The sequence below is a fragment of the Odocoileus virginianus genome, chromosome 11, assembly GCF_023699985.2.
Source record: "Odocoileus virginianus isolate 20LAN1187 ecotype Illinois chromosome 11, Ovbor_1.2, whole genome shotgun sequence".
Lineage (NCBI taxonomy): Eukaryota > Metazoa > Chordata > Mammalia > Artiodactyla > Cervidae > Odocoileus > Odocoileus virginianus.
Genome location: NC_069684.1, coordinates 35,989,209 through 36,010,307, shown reverse-complemented (window position 1 = coordinate 36,010,307; position 21,099 = coordinate 35,989,209). Strand labels below are relative to the sequence as shown.

General features: G+C 36.5%; 1 protein-coding gene across 10 annotated transcripts in view; it reads right to left on the bottom strand.

Moving 5' to 3' along the window:
• The window catches only part of KIF1B (kinesin family member 1B), a 153,974-nt gene that overhangs the window by 98,776 nt on the left and 34,099 nt on the right, over window positions 1-21,099 (bottom strand). For 6 of the 10 annotated variants that reach the window (XM_020889865.2, XM_020889297.2, XM_020889714.2 and 3 more), the window contains exons 3-11: window positions 15,027-15,103; window positions 13,988-14,167; window positions 11,788-11,853; window positions 10,440-10,618; window positions 9,757-9,868; window positions 6,504-6,581; window positions 5,710-5,775; window positions 4,992-5,009; window positions 843-918 (exon numbers count right to left, since the gene is read on the bottom strand). In XM_020889865.2, the coding sequence (XP_020745524.1) occupies window positions 843-918; window positions 4,992-5,009; window positions 5,710-5,775; window positions 6,504-6,581; window positions 9,757-9,868; window positions 10,440-10,618; window positions 11,788-11,853; window positions 13,988-14,167; window positions 15,027-15,103 (852 nt within the window). The remainder of the gene's footprint in view (window positions 1-842; window positions 919-4,991; window positions 5,010-5,709; window positions 5,776-6,503; window positions 6,582-9,756; window positions 9,869-10,439; window positions 10,619-11,787; window positions 11,854-13,987; window positions 14,168-15,026; window positions 15,104-21,099) is intronic. The other 4 variants (XM_020889936.2, XM_020889418.2, XM_020889632.2 and 1 more) reach the window with 1 other exon arrangement.

Genomic DNA, 21,099 nt, shown 5'->3' with positions numbered 1-21,099 from the left:
CACGGAGAAAGAGAACAGACTTGTGGTTACCAGTGGCAGTGGTTAGGGCAAAGGAGATATTAGATGAATGTAGTCCAAACATACAAACTTCCAGTTATAAGATAAATAAGTACTAGGAATATAATCTACAACATGATAAATATAAGTAACACCGCAGTATGTTATATATGAAGCTTAAGCTCCAATACTTTGGCCACCTGATGCGAAGAGCCGGCTCATTAAAAAAGACCCCAATGCTGGGAAAGATTGAAGGCAGGAGGAGAAGGGGATGACAGAGGATGAGATGTTTGGATGGCATCACCAAATCTATGGATATGAGTTTGAGCAAGCTCCAGGAGATAATGAAGGACAGGAAAGCCTGGCGTGCTGCAGTTCATGGAGTTGCAAAGAGTCGGACATGACTAAGCGACTGAACAACGACCATGTTATATATGAAAGTTGTTGAGACAGTAAAGCTTGAGTTCTCATCACAAGAAAAATTATTTTTCTATTTCTTTAATTTGTTTAATCTATACAAGATAATGGATGTTCACTGAACTTGTGATAATCATTTCATGATGTATATAAGCCAAATCATTATGCTGCACACCTTCAATTTATACAATTCTGTATGGTCAATTATATCTCAAAAAACCTGGTAGAAATAAATAAATAAAATTAAGGTAAGCAAATTCAACCAAATTAAATCAAGAGTAAAAATGAAAAAAAAAGAAAGATCACTCAAGTTAGTCACAGAGATTATTCTTCTCAAAAAGCAGACACACAGGAAAATGAACCACAAAGATAATTGGTAAACAGCTTCAAAAAGATGATTACACACCTTTAAAAAGATGATTACATACCTAGATTTTCTCGAAGGAGCCACGTAAGTACAGAATCTCTGTAGGGAATAAAATCAGTTTTCTTCTTCTTCTTACTCTATTAAACAGAAAGAAATGGCCTTAGCCTTTCTTAGCATTGTTAGAGAGGAATAATTCAGATGGAAGGCAAACCAGTTTAAAATTTCCAAGTAAATTAAATTACAGTGGGGTGCCATCGCTGTTGAAATTTTAACACTCACAGCTTCAGTTCTTCACAAAACCCAAAGCTCATTCAATAAATATTTCTTATTATATTTTATTCTGAAAAATTTACAGTATTCACAGCAGTTTGAAGAACAGCCTAATGAACTACCATATATCCATCATGCAGCTCTGACCATTATCAATATTTCACCAATCACATTTCAATTTCACTCAAAGTCTTTCCTACATTTTTTTCTTTCTGAACCATTCTGGAGGAAACTGCAGACCCTATGCCCTTTTTGTGTGTGTGTGTGTGTTAAAAGGAACTTTATTGGGTGTCGGGGTTCAGATGAGGTCCATGAGGATGTCGTCCCCTATGCCCTTTTAAATCCCTAAACACTTCAGCAGATAAGGACATTCTCTTACACAGCCACAGTTCAATGACCAAAGTCAGGAAATTTAACACCAATATAACACTACTATCTAATATCCTGTCATTTATAGTTTGTGTAGGGCTCTGAAGCAAATCCACATTTCACCTAAAAATACTTCAGGTACATATCTCTAACAGAGAAAGACTTTATAAAAAAGTAACTATAAGACCACTCTCACACGTAACAAAATTAACAATGATTTTTTTAATATCATATAATAGCAAACCTCAGATAATAATTTTTACTTTTGCAGAGGGGTAAATATGAATCTTGTGCATTCCAGGTTGGATGTGTAGGAGCAACTCATTTAATTAATAAATTTATCTGGTCAACCACCAAATCATCAAGGTGGTTACTGCATATCTCGTTAACTCTTACACTGTAATACACATTAGGTTTCTTTAAAAGGAAATTATGTCAAAAATAAATCTGACCATTAGAATTAGGAGTCAAAGTGAAAAGGTTAAGAAAGCAATACAATTTGCTGATCAGGAGATTTAGAGAGACTGCAAGATAAAGTTTCTATATTTATCAAAATTTCCTTGTACTGCTCTCTCCGTGGCCCATCTCATTATCACAGGATAAAGCAAAAGACACCAATGCAAAACCAGTGTTGAGATGAAGGAAATTATACCCTCTGAAAGTAAAACACAAGGCAAATGCTTTGGCTACTCCAATATCTGCTGGCTGACTACTGTGTGGTGATAATTAAAGAAGTTACTAAGGGGAAAGCCAGGTTTCACTGATAGGCATCTCCCCAGTAACAGGAAGTTTTATAACCTATTCCTAGCATAATCTGAGGTCATATTAAACTAAGGATGACCTCAGTCCAGTTCAGTCGCTAAGTCGTGTCCAACTGTTTGTGACACCATGGACTGCAGCATGCCAGGATTCCCCGTCCATCACCAACTTCCAGAGCTTGCTCAAACTCATGTCCGTTGAGTCAGTAATGCCATCCAACCATCTCATTCTCTGTCGTTCCCTTCTCCTCCTGCCTTCAATCTTTCCCAGCATCATGGTCTTTTCCAATGAGTCCATTCTTCACATCAGGTGCCCAAAGTACTAGAGCTGCAGCATCAGTCCCTCCAATGAATATTCAGGACTGATTTCCTTTAGGATGGACTGGTTTGATATCCTTGCAGTCCAAGGGACTCTCAAGAGTCTTCTCCGACACCACAGTTCAAAAGCATCAATTCTCTGGCACTCAGCTTTCTTTATAGTCCAACTCTCACAGCCATACGTGACTACTAGGAAAACCATAGCTTTGACTAGATGGACCTGTGTCAGCAAAGAAACGTCTCTGTTTTTTAATATGCTTTCTAGGTTTGTCATGGCTTTTCTTCCAAGGAGCAAGCATCTTTTAATTTCATGGCTGCAGTCACCATCTGCAGTGATTTTGGAGCTCAAGAAAATAAAGTCTGTCACTGTTTCCCCATCTATTTGCCATGAAGTGATGGGACCAGATGCCATGATCTTTGTTTTTTGAATGTTTAGTTTTAAGCCAGCTTTTTCACTCTCCTCTTTCACTTTCATCAAGAGGCTCTTCAGTTCCTCTTCACTTTCTGCCATAAGGGTGGTACATCTGTATATCTGAGGTTATTGAGCATGATCTTCTTCTTGCTAAATCCTGGGTATTCAGAAAAAGAGTACTAAATAGCTGACTTCTGATTTGTTGAGAAGGAAAGGAAGTAGGCAAGTTGGTACTTGAATTCCATCTCATCAAACATGTCCCCTACATCTTGAGATGGCTGAATAGCATCACCGACTCAATGGACATGAACTTGAGCAAACTCCCAGAGATAGTGAAGGACAGGCAGAAGCCTGGCATGCTGCAGTCCATGGGGTCGCAGGCTAAGTCATCTTAGTGACTGAACAACAACATCTCATCCTGCTCCACCCACAGACACATTCACCTATGAGGACATCATTTCCCATAGCAGGTTGTATTTCTAAGTTACACAGATCTTTAGGGAGAATTAATCCTCTCAGTCATTCATAGTTGAGTGGGACTTTCATTCCACATGAAATTCGTGGGGCCTGAAACCCCAGTTTATCCTCTCCATTCCCCACTGCATCTAAACACTTCACTTTGCCTATCCTTAGTACTGAAAATGCTGCAAGATTTAAAGTATGCCAATTACAGTGACTGCCAACAGAACTGTAAAAATAAGTCAGCAGTGTCAGATTCTAAAATGTTCCATATTCATTTCTGTCAATTAGGCTAAACTAAGGAATAGCTAAATGAAGAAGTATAAATAGAACTTCAATCTTTTCCATTTAAAAATATACCAGAACTTTAGCCATTTCTTCTCTGCTTGCTCTCATACAAATTAATCTCCTGTTCTCACACCCACAATTTTTTAAAAAAATAAGTGTTTCAGCAGCTACATAACAAGCTTTACTTAGATCACTAACCTCACTAAAAAATACTATTTAAGTATGCATGGAAATAATCCTGTTTCTCTTCACAGTGAAAATAATGATACATCTTAATTCACCAAAAATCATGCTTGTTATATAAAAATTAACATTTATTTCTGACCTGTTACAGTTTATGACACAGACACACAGTACTAAACTGGGTTGTATAAAACAGATTATAAAAGATCATTTGCAAAATTATGTGACATACATCAGTATGGGAAATACATGGAAAAATACTTTGTAAACTTTTCCTCTGGTTGATACAGATGTAAACAGATGAGCAAATAGACAGGACAAGTTAGAATAATCACTAAATTTTAAGTCTTCATTGTTCTAGGACCTAGATTAGATATTGGAAGAATATCCACATATGTATTATATCAAATAGCAGAGAGATGTTTTAGTCTCAGGCAGCTCTGTCCAATGAACAGAACAAAACAAAAAGCAAAAACCCAGAAAACCAGCACTTTTAAAAATATTTTTATAGAACAAGAGAATATGCAAATCTATATATTTAAAAATATTTCAAAGCAGACACTGCCTCTATCCTCCATGATACCCTTGTGATGCAGATCAAACTATTAAGTGCCCTTTTATTTATGCAAAGAGTATTAATAAATTTTAGAATATATGTGTAGAAATATAAGGAAAAGAAAAATCTACTGTTATCTGGATTAATAAGAATGCAAACAATGTTTTCTGGAAACATTTAACAGTTAAAAACAGAAATTTAATTTGATCTTAAGAGCCTTCAATTTATGTATAACCAAAGAATAAGGAAAAAATTTAATAATTTAAATAATCCATGACTTTTCATGGTAGAAAACCTATATGGCAGTCACCTATATGCCTCCTAAGAGCAATAAAATAAATTTTTTATGGGCAGCACTCTAAAACATAGCTGGCTTCTTGAAATGATAGCTACATTTTTCTTAAACCTCTTTGTATTGGTGTGCTGTCTCATGATTCATGGTCACCCTAAATAGCAATTCTAAATTCCAGAGCTAGAAAACAAATATAATGCTTCTTGAAGTTTCCATTCCTACTTATGCCTCCAAGCATCCTGCTGAGGATTTAAAATCAGCAACTGATTATACAGCTAGATCATTTCTACCAAGCCCCACCATACCTTGCTGGTGCAGTTATCCTACAGGGAAAAGCATTTAAAAGAGAATGAGAACACAGGATAAGCCTCCAAACAGAAAATATTTTAAGTCATTAAAAAAACTTTTTAAGTCATAAATTGAATATCACTTCTCAGAGACAAGCAAGAAAACATTTAATCCTGTTTAGAGATTCCAATGAGGTACTAAACTAGAGCATAAAATAACCAGCACTTCCTTAGCTTCTAACCTAAATAACGAAGCCCCTTTTGTATAAGGTGTTTTGTTTTAATTCTAAGAAATAGGAAAAAATAAAACTACTTTAAAAATAGTTTATTGGCCCACAAATCAACAGCATTCACCAAGGCAAACTGCTCAAAATACTCCAAAATGTACAGTCACCTACTTAGAAAAGATTACATAGAAAATAATATGCAATAAATATACTTCCTTTTACAAGAGCTACAAAAATAAGGCTCAGTCAAACCTTAGGTCTTTGCAAAGACCTAGTTTAATTCTAGCCTTTACAGATCTACATTTACTTTCATTCTCCTTAATCACTTTTATTTTCAGTACAAAGTCAAAGTGTGCCATACCTACTATCTTATCTGAAAAGCTCTAAAAAGAGAAAGACATTATATAAAAGGAAAAAAGAGAATACCCTTTATGAGCAATCATAAAATATTAGTCAAGTACATTTGCTGAGTAGACAAACTTTCCCTTACAATGAAGTATAACACTTACCACCTCTGCCAAGGCTGAAATGACTTTACCCAGAGTTGTAAGAGACTTATTAATATTTGCTCCTTCCTGAAATCAATATCAAACATAAAAGAATTATGATAAAGAATTTCTACTATTGCCACATCATACATAATACATAAAATACAACTAGCCATATGCTAGCATTATTTTTTATTTATGACCACAAGTTCTAAAAATCTTCTTTAACCCTCAATCTCTCCTCCTCTCCACTTGCTGACAGGCCAAGACCACATGCCTAACTCACAGTCCTAAATTATCATTACGATGTCTGTGCTTGAAAAACTCCCAGATGCAGCCTTCTTCCCACAACTCACTGACGTGCAATTGCTCCTCTTGTTAAGCAAATCTCTAGAAAAGACCATGCTTGTTCTCACATCTGGATTTGTGTGTCGTTTTCTAATTATTGTCCCTTACTTCCATCTAACCAAATTCAAACCATTCCTCAAAATACAATTCAATTTTCACCCTGACTATGAAGTCCTCCTTAACTATTATCATGTTACATATCTTGCATTGGAGTTACAAGTCAGAAGGCAGAAAACTTCTTCTGTCAGTGGTTTTGTGGGCCACGCGGCCTCTGCTGCAACTTCTCAGTCCTATCCCTGTAGCATGAAAGCAGCCACAGATAATACGTGAATAGATGCAGCTGTGTCCCAAGAAAATTTTATCTACGAAAACAGGCAGTGGGCTGGATTTGTCCTACTGGCCATAGCTTGCTAACCTGTGTCATAGAGTATTTATTGACTAGGCTATTTACTTGGTAAAATAAATACCTTTAATCGAGTCCCTTTGGCACCAGTTGAATCAGCTCGTTCACTTCCTGCTAGATCCACCAAGCTGATTTTACTGACCTGGTAAAGAGCATTGAGGCAATTAAAAAATAAGCAAGGGAGAAGCAGAAAACATTTAGAGGCAAGAAATTAAAAGATTAAGGCATAGAGAACACTAAAAAGATTAATTAGGCCTCATATGTGGCATAGGAAGACAAATATATGGCAGTCAATTTAAACAGCATGCAAAAAGAGTTCACAGCAATTATCTTGGTTTAAAAGAAGTAATTTCAGAATAAACACATCTTAAAATGCTACATCATAAAAACATATAAAACTCATTAACCCATTAAGTGACATATTAAAAACAAAGCTTTAGCAACTGAAATTCTCACACTGTTGATGGGAATGCAAAATGATATGATCGCTTTTGAAAGCAGTTTGGCAGATTCTTAAGAATCTGAACAAAAACTAACCGTAAGATTCAACCACCCTACTCCTAGATATTTATCAAGAAAAACAAAAAACAAGCACACACACACACAGACCTTCATGTACACAAATGTTTATGACATCTTCATTTGTAATGATCAAAAACTGGAAACAATTTAGATGCCCATCAACAGATGAATTAATGAGCAAACTGTGAGATATCTACACAATGGAATATTAATCAGTCATGGAAATGAGTGAACTATTGATATAACACGGATTGAACAACACGTGTTATTGAACAACACGAATGAATCTCAAAACCATTATGCTAAGTTGAAAGAAGCCAGGCTGAAAATAATACATACCATATAATTCTATTTACACAAAACTCTGGAAAGTGTAAACTAATCTATAGTGACAAAAAAACCAATCAGAGATGGCCTGAGGATGAGGGTGGAAGAGATTACAAAGGAACATGAGGCAACTCTTTAGGGTAACAGAAATTCTCATTATCTGAACTGTGGTACCGGTTTTACTGATGTATAGTGGCCCCATCCTTATATCTCATTTCACTTCCCATGGTTTCAGTTATCCATGGTCAACTATGTTAAAGTCACTCAGTCGTGTCCGACTCTTTGCTACCCGGTGGATTATATAGTCCATGGAATTCTCCAGATCAGAATACTGGAATGGGTAGCCTTTCCCTTCTCCAGGGGATCTTTCCAACCCAGGGATCGAACCCAGGTCTCCCTTATTGCAGGCAGATTCTTTACCAGATGAGCCACAAGGGAAGCCCAACAATACTGGAGTGGGTAGCCTATCCCTTCTCTAGCAGATCTTTGGTAAGTATTACATGGAAAATTCCAAAAACAAACAATTCATAGGTTTTAAGTTGTGTGCCATCTTAAGTAGCATGAAGAAATCTCACTCCATCCCTGTCCATGCCTGGGACATAATCACCCCATAATCCAGCATATCCCACTAATCAGTACCTTAGTAGCCGTCGCAGTTACCAGATTAGCTCTTGGGGTATCACAGTTCTGGTGTTCAAGTGACCCTTATTTTATTTAATAATGGCCCCAAAACACCAAAGCAGTAACACTGATAATTCAGGTATGTCAAAGAGAAGCCTCTGACATATAAATACAGAGCTTCTCTTAAGTGTATGCTGAGATTGCTACTATCTACAGTAGCAATGAATCTTCTATTCATGAAATTGTAAAGAGAGAAAAATAAATTCCTGTTAATTTTCACTGCTGAACTTCAGGCTGCAAAAGTTACGCCCACAGTGTGTGATAACTGCTTCATTAAGAGGGAAAAGGCACTAAGCTTGTACAAAAAGATATTCTGAGAGTGAGAGAGACAACATTTATATATCAATATCACAGTATATTGTTATAATTGTCCTTTTTTTATTATTGCTCTGTTAATCTCTTAATGTCCCTAATTTATAAATTAAACTTTATCACAGGTATACACGTATGAGAAAAAAAAATATATATATAAGGGTTTTGATATTATCTGCAGTTGCTGGCATCCACTGAGGGTCGTGGAAAGTATCCCCTGCAGATGGCGGAGGGGGGGTTTACTATATACATATTTGATCCAGTTTTATACTCCAAATATGTGTGGTTTATTGTACTTCAATAATACCTCAATAAAGTTATTTTTTTTTAAATGCTTCAGGAAAGTATCCAAAATGGATTGTCAAGGAAGCTATGGTTATGGGGTTAATATCATTACTGTTGTAGAGCTGACATCATGGAAGAAAAGAAAAAAATGCTTTCACATAGGATGTTCCTTGGTGCCATTCAGACAAATACTACTAAATTACATTAATACAGAACCTCTGGCTAAGCAGTGTCAAGCTATTTGATTACTTATATGAAGAGTATATTTTAAAAAAATAATCTTCAGCTAAAAACAAACAAGTCATTAAGTAAAAGGTGATTTTAGTTTTTAATGATATTGGCATCACAAAGTTCTCAGGCGAGATCTTTCATAAGAGCCAGTATAATAACTAACTTCAGATTTAAAAATCCAGCTGCATGCTACTTAGGAAAGGTAGGCAGAGTAGGATACAACATAAGTTTATTATTAATAGTAATGCCAATAAAATTAACATTTATTAAATGGCTATGCTGTGCCAGGCATTAGATACATGCACTTAACCTATATTAATACTTACTCCTCTACCAATCCTATGAAGTTAGAGAAACTGAGGCGCAAAGAGTTTAAATGACTTGCCCAACATAACACTGCTGAAAAATGGAATAGTCAAGATCTAAAGCAAGCAATTTAATTCTAATGTACTATATTTAGCCAACCACTATAGAAAATGAGAAATTAACAAGCACTGGCACTTGAAGAACACCAAAAATGCTGTGCAGTTATTTTTATCCCAAAAAATAAAACACATCTTGTTTGCTTAAACAGTTTAATTCCACAGTAATATTATCAGAGCTCAAAAAAGTAAAATACATATACCAAAGATGTTAGTAAGGTAATTGAGAGGTTCCAATCAAGAAACAAAGGAAGAATTATCTTCCCCACAGAACTGCTTAACCCTCTTGTGTGGAGTACTTTTTGAGACTCAAGTGTCTTGGTTTGTTTCTTATTTTCTACCTTGCAATTTCACTTAAAAACCCATACTCAGAACTGATATAGAGTGGAATATAAATGACAAGCATAAAGTATAAGATATCCTCCATTAAGTAAAAGGGCACTTTCCTCCCTTCCACAGAATCCAAAGGTAGCAAGGAGGGGCTTCCGAAAACCTTCATTCCACACAACTCAAGCCCAGACACTGAAGTTCTCCTACCTTCTCAGTGGAAAGGTTGGTCTCAGTATCATGTTTCTTCTGGGTGAAGACAATGGTAAACACAGCATGGGAACGGCTACTTGTTTCATTCATGTTGGTAGCTGCCACTGTCCTAAAAAATATAAAGGTGATCACGTGATAATGGAATCCTTAGATGAATGTTAAAATGACAGCAGCCTCCAAATTATAAGCATAACAATCACAAGCAACAGCTTTAAACTTCTTCATATTACAAGACTGCCCCTTTCACAAAACTGCTCTGATTACACTTTGTGATCCTATCAAGCTACCTCCAACTTCAAAGGCACACCATCAGAATCATTTTTCATACTCCAGCTCTACCTTTACAAAGCACTATCTGATTTTTATTGTTCATTAGGTGCTCGAATATTCCAGAATCAATTACTACCATAGGCAAGTGATGACCAACATTTTACCATGACTTGATCAAAACCTAACAGCAGAACTTAACCAAAGTTCTGATGTGGTTCAGCAGTGTGCTGTCTGGATAAGAACACCAAATATGCTGAGACCACTGTTTCTCAAGGACAGCCAAAGGATCAGAGCACTCCACAGTAAAAGCAACTTCCACAGCTATAAATGTGGTCTCAAACCCCTAACCAGGAACTAAGGGGCTCAAAACATATCAGAAACCTCGATCATGAGTCTGTTTCCTCCCATACCTGGCTTTGTTCCCAGCATCCATGAGGTCAGCAATGTCTGTGTAGGAAGTGACTGCCAACTTTGACAGGTCCTCCACATAAGGGCCAAGAAGGGGATGTTCACGCACACGCAGATGACCCTTGTTTTTGGGATTCAGCAAGTCTCGTACTCTTTCACAGTAAATTTCCATGTAGCTCACCTAGGAATATGTTATTGAAGTGATTTAGAGGACTTGGAAAAAGAAATCATATACATTAAAAATTTAAATCTTTTTATCTTTGCATCTTTTATTAAAAGCTCTACAATTCGAGATCAACAGCCTTTACAATGTGAAATGCCATAGTTCCAGTCCCTTTTATTCTCTTATGAGTAGCACAGATATAACTGAGTACTGGTGGTAAAGGATCTTCCCAACTCAGGGACTGACCTGTGTCTCTTGCATCTCCTGCACTGGCAGGCGGATTCTTTACCACTAGTACTACTTGCAAAGCCCTTTTAGCAGTCAGTTATTAGGGCTTCCCGGGTGGCTCAGTGGTAAAGAATCCACCTGCCAATGCAGGAGACGCAGGTTTGATCCCTGGGTCAGGAAGATCCCCTGGAGAAGGAAATGGCAACCCACTCCAATATTCTTGCCTGGGAGATCGCAGGAACAGAGGAGACTGGTGGGCTACAAAAGAGTCCATGGGGTCCATGGGGTCTATGGGGTCACAAAAGAGTCAGACAAAACTTAGTGACTAAACAACAACATATCAGTTATTCACGGGGCTTTATTTCTAATGTATGATGTTGTCAATAAGTGAGGATTACAATTACTCCAAAAGCTTGAAAATAAGACTTCTATTAGTGTTAAAACTTAGTCAAAAAGATACCCTGGAAAGAAAATTTCCGGCCAAAAGAAATGTAAGTGACAAAGCACTGAGGCAGAAATGCTCCTAGTGTGTCCCAGAAATGGCTGAAGCAGAGTGAACAAGGGGGAGAAACAGGAGAGGGGGCAGAGGTACCACCAATGTAAAGAAAAACAAAATACCAACTAGGGATCCACACTATGCTCCAAAAAGGCCTGTGAACCCTGCATAATATGAAAGAAAATGGCATCCTCTTCTACTACCTATAAGCTCAAAAATTTCAATCACACTGTCCTGCTCCCTACCTTTTGAATTTAAACTATACAATAAGCCACAGACTTTCGAACAAAGATTTAATTGCAGCATTCTTCACATTAACCATAATTTTAGAAATAGCCTCAAAGTACAGAAGTGGGGAAATAGTTAAGTGATCTATAGCTCTGTCATAATTTAGAACTATTTAAAAGTAGCATCTGAGGGAATGGAGCACCAAGGACTATTTTTAACCCACAGCTGTACACACCTCTACGGAGTAAGACATTTCTTCATTACAGTTGTCATTGATTTTCTCAAACAGCTCTTCACATAACTGTAGAAGCAGAACGAGAGGCATAAGTCAGAACTTACCCATGAGTGCTAAAGGAATTAGCAAGATTCTTTTTCTCTTTTTCAAAATGTTAATGGCATCAACATCAAGGGTAAATGCTTTGAATGAAATAAAAGCAAAGTTTCGAATACATTCCTCTCAGCTAATCTCTATTTTCCCTGAACAATATCATCTCAACGTTTCCTTAGAAAGTAAGTCACATTTAGGTGAAGAGAATTGTCACTTCTATTGTTATGTCATTGATTTCACTTCACGGGAATTCAACTCTTCATATCATACTAGAATTAACTGTAAATCTACCATGGGTATTATAACTGTAGAAGTAAAACTACTATTAAACTATTTTCCACACTTACTTATCATGATATATGAATTTTATTATATGTTATCAGTTACTATATACATTGTAAATTTATACATACATACATATATGTATAGGGAAAACACACACTATTTGAAGGATGTAAATGAAGGCATTTTCAAGAAGAGTTTTGACTATAATTTCTCCCCTTTACCTCTGCCTTAAGATTCCAACCCCTCATGAGAGGCCAGTCCATTACACAGTGACATTTCTGGTGGAATACATTAATTTTTCTAGATCAGGAAAATTATAAATTTTAGTCTCCCTATCCTTTAATTTACTTAAAATATGTGATGCTTTAAATAAGAATAATTAATAAAAATCCACTGAATTTTCATTTGCTATATGCTTCATATTAAAGCAAGCAACATACCTTTGAAAAATGAGCTATATGTTCATGATTCTCTAGAAGTTCAAATAGAACTTAAAATGTATTACAAGTGTCAGTTTCTAGAACTTAACAATCTTTTTAAAAATTCATGCTTTGGCATTAAAATATTCCAAAATTTTATCAGGAAAAGAGATACATATGTAACCATGCAAGAATTACAATAACAAACAAATTAAGCAAAAGAAGGAGAAACTAAGTGTGGTAATGGGATAAAATAATGACTCATGTTACTTGCTGTAATCTACAAATGATTATTTTACTGCTGAAGAAGTTACTACATAGCAGTAAAAGCAGACTCCAGAACTACCCTGCCTCCTCGTGGATCCTGGATCTGCCACGTACGTGCGCAGGTGACATGTTCTCTCCGTGCCTCAGTTCCCTCATCTGTAAATGAGGGAAACAAGAGCACCGACCTCTCAGGGTCACATGAAGAGGATAAGATGAGCTAAGAATTGTAAAGAACTTAGACCTGTGCCTGGCACGTGATGAATGCTCATAATGTTTTCTCTAACTAGTATTATAATTATTACCGTTACTATACATAAAGGAACATGTATTAATTCAGACATATATACTTTTTACAGAAAAAAGTATGCTAGTATCTTCTATTTTTTCTGAAAATGTTCTTTTTTAATAATTTCAATTATATAGCTGAATTTAAAAGTATAAATCCAATAATCCTTTCAAAAAAGTAGCTATTTCTCCTTATGTATTTTATTTTCAGAATACAGCAATGGCCGCACTAGGCCTACAGTAAAAGGACATTTTAAAATTAACCCCAAATATCACTAATAAAAGCAAACCATGTTCCTGTTATTAACAAAAGAAGTTCTTTCTAAATATACCTATGTAACAACTTTTCTCAATTCCCAAACAAAATACAAAATCAAGACTAACTGCTCTTAAAAATTCTCAGACTGCTCAAAGTTTAAGTGATAGTGTTAATTTAATAACATAAAAGAGAAGGCAATCAAAAAACAAAAATAATCATACTCTTAAGAAGTGATCTGGGTGCTCATAATGTTAAGAAACATGAACTGGGGAAAAATATCAGACTAACAACACTCACTAGGTGTTCCTAGGATTCAGAACAGAACGTGGCACCTACCATCACATTTAAAAGAAGCTGATAACATTGTTCAAAAGATAACGCAACATGATATTGGATATAAAGATAGACTCTGAACAAATATCAGTCTTTTCCATCAGGCTGTGAGCTCCTCTGAAGGAAAGGGACAGGTGATTTACATTTGTGCCCTGCATACAATAGTCCCTGAATAAATTTTTGCTAAATAAAAACTGTTAAAGTAGTTAAGGACTAACAGTAATAATGAATAGAAGTTTTTTGTTGCTGTGTTTTTTACCTGTGGAATGATGCCAGCCTGACTTTCTTCTTGTTTACCCATCATTGTATAAGACTTTCCAGCACCAGTCTGCCCATAGGCAAAAATACAGACATTATATCCCTCAAAGGCATGTAAGAGCATTTCCTTTCCAATATCATTGTATACACGGTTTTGAGATGCAAAACAAGGATCTTCAGGCTGTAAAGATTAAAAGGAAAAGTAAATGGCATTTATTCATACTTTTTCCTATGCTTATTAATTACTTCTATAATAAACAAGTGTTTCAAATTAGAATAGTGCCCCCTATATATAGTTTATTTTTCTCATTAAACACACACAGCTACTATTAGAGACATTCAGACCACCCATACATAAAAATATCTACATGAAATTATCTGACATGATTACATTTCATTTGCCATAACCATGAAAGTGTCACTCTTCTATTCATAGGGAGCTCCAAGAAAATTTTCTTAAGTGGGAAACATGACTAGAAAATCAAACATCAAGTCCACATATAAAAATACTTCTTTGTGGACTTCCCTGGCAGTCCAGTAGATAAAGACTGTGTTCCCAATGCAGGGGAACACGGGTTGGATCCCTGGGTGGGGAAAGCCCACATGCCAAATGCAACAAATTGCAACAAATGCATCCCACATGCAACAACAACAACAAAAAATTCTTTGAACTCGTTCCAGGTAGTGTGGTTATTTCTCAATAAACACAGCTTCTGGAGAATGTTTTCCAGTCCCTTTCACAGACTCTTCCCTTGGCAATTAGGCTTTGCAGTAGTTTAAAACATCTCCTAGTCTAATGCAAAACAGGAAAAACAAAAAACAAAAAATGTATAATAGAGATGCAGAAGCAAACTCTAGGAACAATCACTAGAAGCCAGCAAGATTTAGGGTCCTGTAATAAGTAAAAGCACACTGCAAAAGGTCCTACTCTTCATTTGCCTAGATGTTGGTAATCTCTGCTTTCCCTGTGGACTTGCAGGCTCTTTCAAACCATTTCAAACCCACAATGTTCTACTGCACTGCACCATGGGTACACTCACCGAGGTGTGAGACCAGTAGGAGTAGTCAAAGCTGAAAGACTTTGGAGCTTCCTTTGGGTTCTTTGGGTTAATAATACCTGCAGGAGGAAAATGTTTTGATTTTATAAGTCACTCAATTAAATGTTAGTACAACATGATATTATGCGGTAAGCTCAAAACATTCAAACCAGTAAACTCATACAACTGAATCTCAATAGGGCAACTGAAAAATAAAATCAATCACATTTTAATAGATAGGGTCAGACCAACAACAGTTACAAGATGTCACCAGGATTTACAAGAGAGCTTGGTATATAATAGGTATTCAGTAAATATTCTGTGACTGAATCTAGGTAAGTTCGAAGAAAAAAAATCTGGAAATGGGCCATGCGACCATTTCAAGGTACTTCATTAAGGCTTGAAATATATCAACACATTAAAAATAAAATGTAGAAAAATTACTGAATTAATCCAACCACTGCTTGAAACAAACTCTTTTTAAAGATCTTATTATCTATTTAAGAAAAGCATTTAGTAAGGAAGCGTTCATTGGAAGGATAGTTTTATTTCTGAAATCACTATTTACATCAAAAGTGATTTCTTGTGTAATTAATCCAGTCACATACTTCAGGGACCAGACTGAATACTGAGGCTTGGCCTCCCTTGCTCCCTCACATACACAAAGCTTTAGTACTTCATATTTCACATGGAATAGAATCTTTGTAACATGTGGCCATGAAGTCGCCTCAAAGACCAGGCATCTCAACCAACCCACTTCTCTAAGGCAGGGCCACATCCCAAGCTATCAGTGAGATCAGGATTAAAAAATAAATCTGTCCCACGGGCAGCTGCTGCTTGGGACACAAATAGCAACAGTTGCTACGGTGCCTAGTTCTCTCTCACTGGATTCCACAGGGTATGGCCACACTTATGTTCCAACCTCAAATGCTGACAGAGGATTAATAAGGCTCACAGCACATAATCATGTGACAAGGAGACATGGTTCCAGAAAGAACATCTCCCCCACACACAAATGGTAATCCAAGCAAATAAGTATGTTTTGAAACAAAAGGCCCTACCTGCAAGATTTAAATAGCAGCCGACATTCATGGAGCACTTAATCTGGCTGTAAGTACTTTCTATGCACAGACCTATTTAATCCTCCCAATCACTTAATAACTTTATTATTATGCTTTATTATTTTTTATTTACTTATTATTATTATTATTATTATAGATGCTTTATTAACTCCATTTTATAAAGAAACCATCACAAAGAGGTTAAGGAAAACCCAAGGCTACAGGGCTAGCTAGAGGCGATTCAGGATGTCAATCTGGGGAGTCCAGCTCCTAAGCCCAGACACCCACCACTCAAATACTCCGCTCAAGCAGTGATCACCAAGGAAAACACAGTAAGGCATTTCTATACATGTCATGATTACGCATATGCATGTGTACGCACATTTATGACCACCTCAGACCCAAACTGTATGGCAGGCATTGCTCAGAACTCTCCTCATCCATATGAAACAAGGAACTATGAGAATTACAGTTCCTAAAAGATGAAAGACCACACAGACACTCTACCAAGAAAACGGAAATTGGCATCATACTTGGTGAACCAGATTACAGGTTTCAGTGGCTCAGCAAAAAGGAAAATCACAAGATATAGGAAATGACCTATGAAGTAGTCGTCACCACTCAAAACCATGGTGAATACCTGCTGTCAGAAAACTTTAAGCCATATTTTATTCACTCTTAGGCTACTCACCGGCAGTACCAATCTGCCAAGAGCAATTTAAGAAAGGGCAAGTTTTCCAATCCTACCCCCTTTGTTCTCCTTTCTCTAGTAAAGCAAAAGAAAAACTACTCCAGCGAACACAAAATCCTTTTCCGCTTCCTTAACAGACCCTTTTCCCTGATCTTTGAAACTTCTGAAACTAATAAATATTCCTAACTTCCAGCTTCAAAATCAAGCTGCTTCTTTTTTTTTGCTTTCCAGCTATTATGTATTCCATCCAGCACACAGATGCTTGAATTTATTTAACAAACTTTGGCAGCGGTGGGGTCACATTTGCTGTGTATTGTTTCGTATACAAAGAAAGATAAGAAAGATACACCTTTTCTTTTTCAAATTTCTACTGAATGTTTATATTTTATTGAAGTAATACTGGTTTACAACATTAGATTAAGTTCATGTGTACAACATTTTATTTCTACTTCTGACTACTCTACATCAAACTGCTTTTTAAATAACTGCCTTATTATTAACAAAAGTATCTTTACTTCAACATAAATAAATAAATAAAAACAGAATTTTAAAGAGCCATTTATGTTAACAGTTATGTCAAACAAGATGAAATTTACCCACAATATTTAAAAAATTTTAATTGCTAAATGAAATAAGACACCGTGGAAAAATGCAAAATTCAATATTCTTGTTACCTGTTGCGGGGGGAGTGTAGGCAGATTCGGAAGGCATAGGTTATTTCTTTTTTTTTTAATCTGTTGGTTTCTTTTTTCTTTCATTTATTTTTATTTTTTTCATTTATTTTTATTAGTTGGAGGCTAATTACTTTACAATATTGTAGTGGTTTTGTCATACATTGACTTGAATCACCATGTATTCCCCATCCCGATCTCCCCTCCCACCTCCCTCTCCGAAAAGGTTATTTCTATATATTAGAATGGGCAGCAGTTAGAGTTGTTTTATACTATTCTTTATATTCACATATATACTACATAAATATTATCTTGAACACATTATATATTTACTAGCAAAGAATTTTAAGACTCCAGAACTCTGTAAAGAGAAAAAACTGTGATAAAGATAAAATATTAATGACAGCACTTGAATTCACAGGACAGGGCAACGAATTCACATTTTGAAAGGACGTGCCAGAGGATTTTTCTTCCTGAAGAGCTAAAATCTAACTCACCTCCTTTAAGTCGACTAAGAAACAGGACGTCTCCAACCATTAACAAAAGAGGGGAGAGAGGAGAGTGCACATTTGTAAAGGACACAGGACTTGTAATCAGAGGACCAGCGTCAGTAAGAACAGGAAATATATTTAGATTTTCTTATGACCTTGGTGTTGTTACACTTTCATATCCTCTCTAAAACTGAGGTAATACCTAGTTCACAGGATTAAATGAGGAAATCACTACACAAATGCTAATTTTCAAAACTAGATATTTTATCTTGTTTTAAATTCCCTCAATGGGCATGATAACCCATATTCTATGGGTTTTTAAACCAAAGTGAGAAGAGTTTACTGGCAAAATAAGCTAATGCACAATATAAGAATTCAACTTCTTGGCAAGGGTCAATGAATCAATACTATATTGGAGTTCTTGAGACGTGACATCAAATCTCTGGTGTTCCCACCCTATTAAAGATCCCTTTGGTACATGGACTATGTCTTATGGATCCTCTGTGCTGCCCTACATCAAGAAGGCACTCAGATGAACGTCCTCCACAGGTCACATATAAATTTTATTTCATTGAATCCTGTACCAGAACTAGAACAAATAATTTCACAATTTGTATGGAAATACAAAAAACCTCGAATAGCCAAAGTAATCCTGAGAAAGAAGAATGGAACTGGAGGAATCAATCTGCCTGACTTCAGACTATACTACAAAGCCACAGTCATCAAGACAGTATGGTACTGGCACAAAGACAGAAATATAGATCAATGGAACAGAATAGAAAGCCCAGAGATAAATCCACGAACCTATGCTCACCTTATCTTCGACAAAGGAGGCAAGGATATACAATGGAAAAAAGACAACCTCTTTAACAACTGGTGCTGGGAAAACTGGTCAACCACCTGTAAAAGAATGAAACTAGAACACTTTCTAACACCATACACAAAAATAAACTCAAAATGGATTAAAGATCTAAATGTAAGACCAGAAACTATAAAACTCCTAGAGGAGAACATAGGCAAAACACTCTCTGACATAAATCACAGCAGGATCCTCTATGACCCACATCCCAGAATTTCAGAAATAAAAGCAAAAATAAACAAATGGGACCTAATGAAACTTAAAAGCTTTTGCACAACAAAGGAAACTACAAGCAAGGTGAAAAGACAGCCCTCAGATTGGGAGAAAATAATAGCAAATGAAGCAACAGACGAAGGATTAATCTCAAAAATATATAAGCAACTCCTCCTGCTCAACTCCAGAAAAATAAATGACCCAATCAAAAAATGGGCCAAAGAACTCAACAGACATTTCTCCAAGGAAGACATACAGATGGCTAACAAACACATGAAAAGATGCTCAACATCACTCATTATCAGAGAAATGCAAATCAAAACCACAATGAGGTACCATTATACGCCAGTCAGGATGGCTGCTATCCAAAAGTCTACAAGCAATAAATGCTGGAGAGGGTGTGGAGAAAAGGGAACCCTCTTACACTGTTGGTGGGAATGCAAATTAGTACAGCCACTATGGAAAACAGTGTGGAGATTTCTTAAAAAGCTGGAAATAGAACTGCCATATGACCCAGCAATCCCACTTCTGGGCATACACACCGAGGAAACTGGATCTGAAAGAGACACGTGCACCCCAATGTTCATCGCAGCACTGTTTATAATTGCCAGGACATGGAAGCAACCTAGATGCCCATCAGCAGACGAATGGATGAGGAAGCTGTGGTACATATACACCATGGAATATTACTCAGCCATTAAAAAGAATTCATTTGAATCAGTTCTAATGAGATGGATGAAACTGGAGCCCATTATACACAGCGAAGTAAGCCAGAAAGATAAAGACCATTACAGTATACTAACACATATATATGGAATTTAGAAAGATGGTAACGATAACCCTATATGCAAAACAGAAAAAGAGACTCAGATGTATAGAACAGACTTGTGGACTCTGGGAGAAGGCGAGGGTGGGATGTTTCAAGAGAACAGCATCAAAACATGTATATTATCTAGGGTGAAACAGATCACCAGCCCAGGTTGGGTGCATGAGACAGGTGCTCGGGCCTGGTGCACTGGGAAGACCCAGAGGGATCAGGTGGAGAGGGAGGTGGGAGGGGGGACCGGGATGGGGAATACATGTAAATCGATGGCTAATTCATTTCAATGTATGACAAAAACCACTGCAATGATGTAAAGTAATTAGCCTCCAACTAATAAAAATAAATGAAAAAAAAAAAGAAAATAAAATATTTAAAGGCAAAAAATAAAAAAAAATAAATAAATAAAAATAAATAAATCCTGTACCATTTTCAGGAAAAACAACAAAAAAGAAAAACCAAAACAGTATATACCTATGCAGTATACATGTAAAATACCAGTAGTTTAAAAAAAAAAACCACAATAAATTTTATCAACTTTCACCGAAGAGAGAGAGAACTCTATCGCTGAAAAGACTGGGCAATATTTAAAACAGTGATTATTGTATCAAAGTCAAATGAGTGAAAACAGAGTGCAGGGCTTCTAATTTGTCTCTCATTCTTTTCTTGGGCTCCAAAAACACTGCAAATGGTGACTGCAGCCATGAAATTAAAGGACACTTGCTCCTTCGAAGAAAGCTATGACAAACCTGGAGAGCATATTAAAAAGCAGACATTACTTTGCCGACAAAGGTCCATCTAGTCAAAGCTGTGGTTTTTCCAGTAGTCATGCATGGATGTGAGAATTGGACCATAAAGAAAGCTGAGCACCGAGGAATTGATGCCTTGGAACAGTTGTGTTGGAGGAGACTCTTGAGAGTCCCTTGGACTGCAAGGAGACGCAACTGGTCAATCATAAAAGAAATCAGCCCTGAATATTCATTGGAAGAACTGACGCTGAAACTACAATACTTTGGCCACCTGATGCAAGAGCTGACTCATTGGAAAAGACCCTGATGTTGGGAAAGACTGAGGACAGGAGGAGAAGGGGATGACAAAAGATGAGATGGTTGGATGGCATCACTGACTCGATGGACATGAGTTTGAACAAACTCCAGGAGTTGGTGATGGACAGGGAAGCCTGGTGCTGCAGTCCTTGGGGTTGCAATGAGTCTGACACGACTGAGCAACTGAACTGAACTAAAAACACTCACATGTGAATGGAACTATA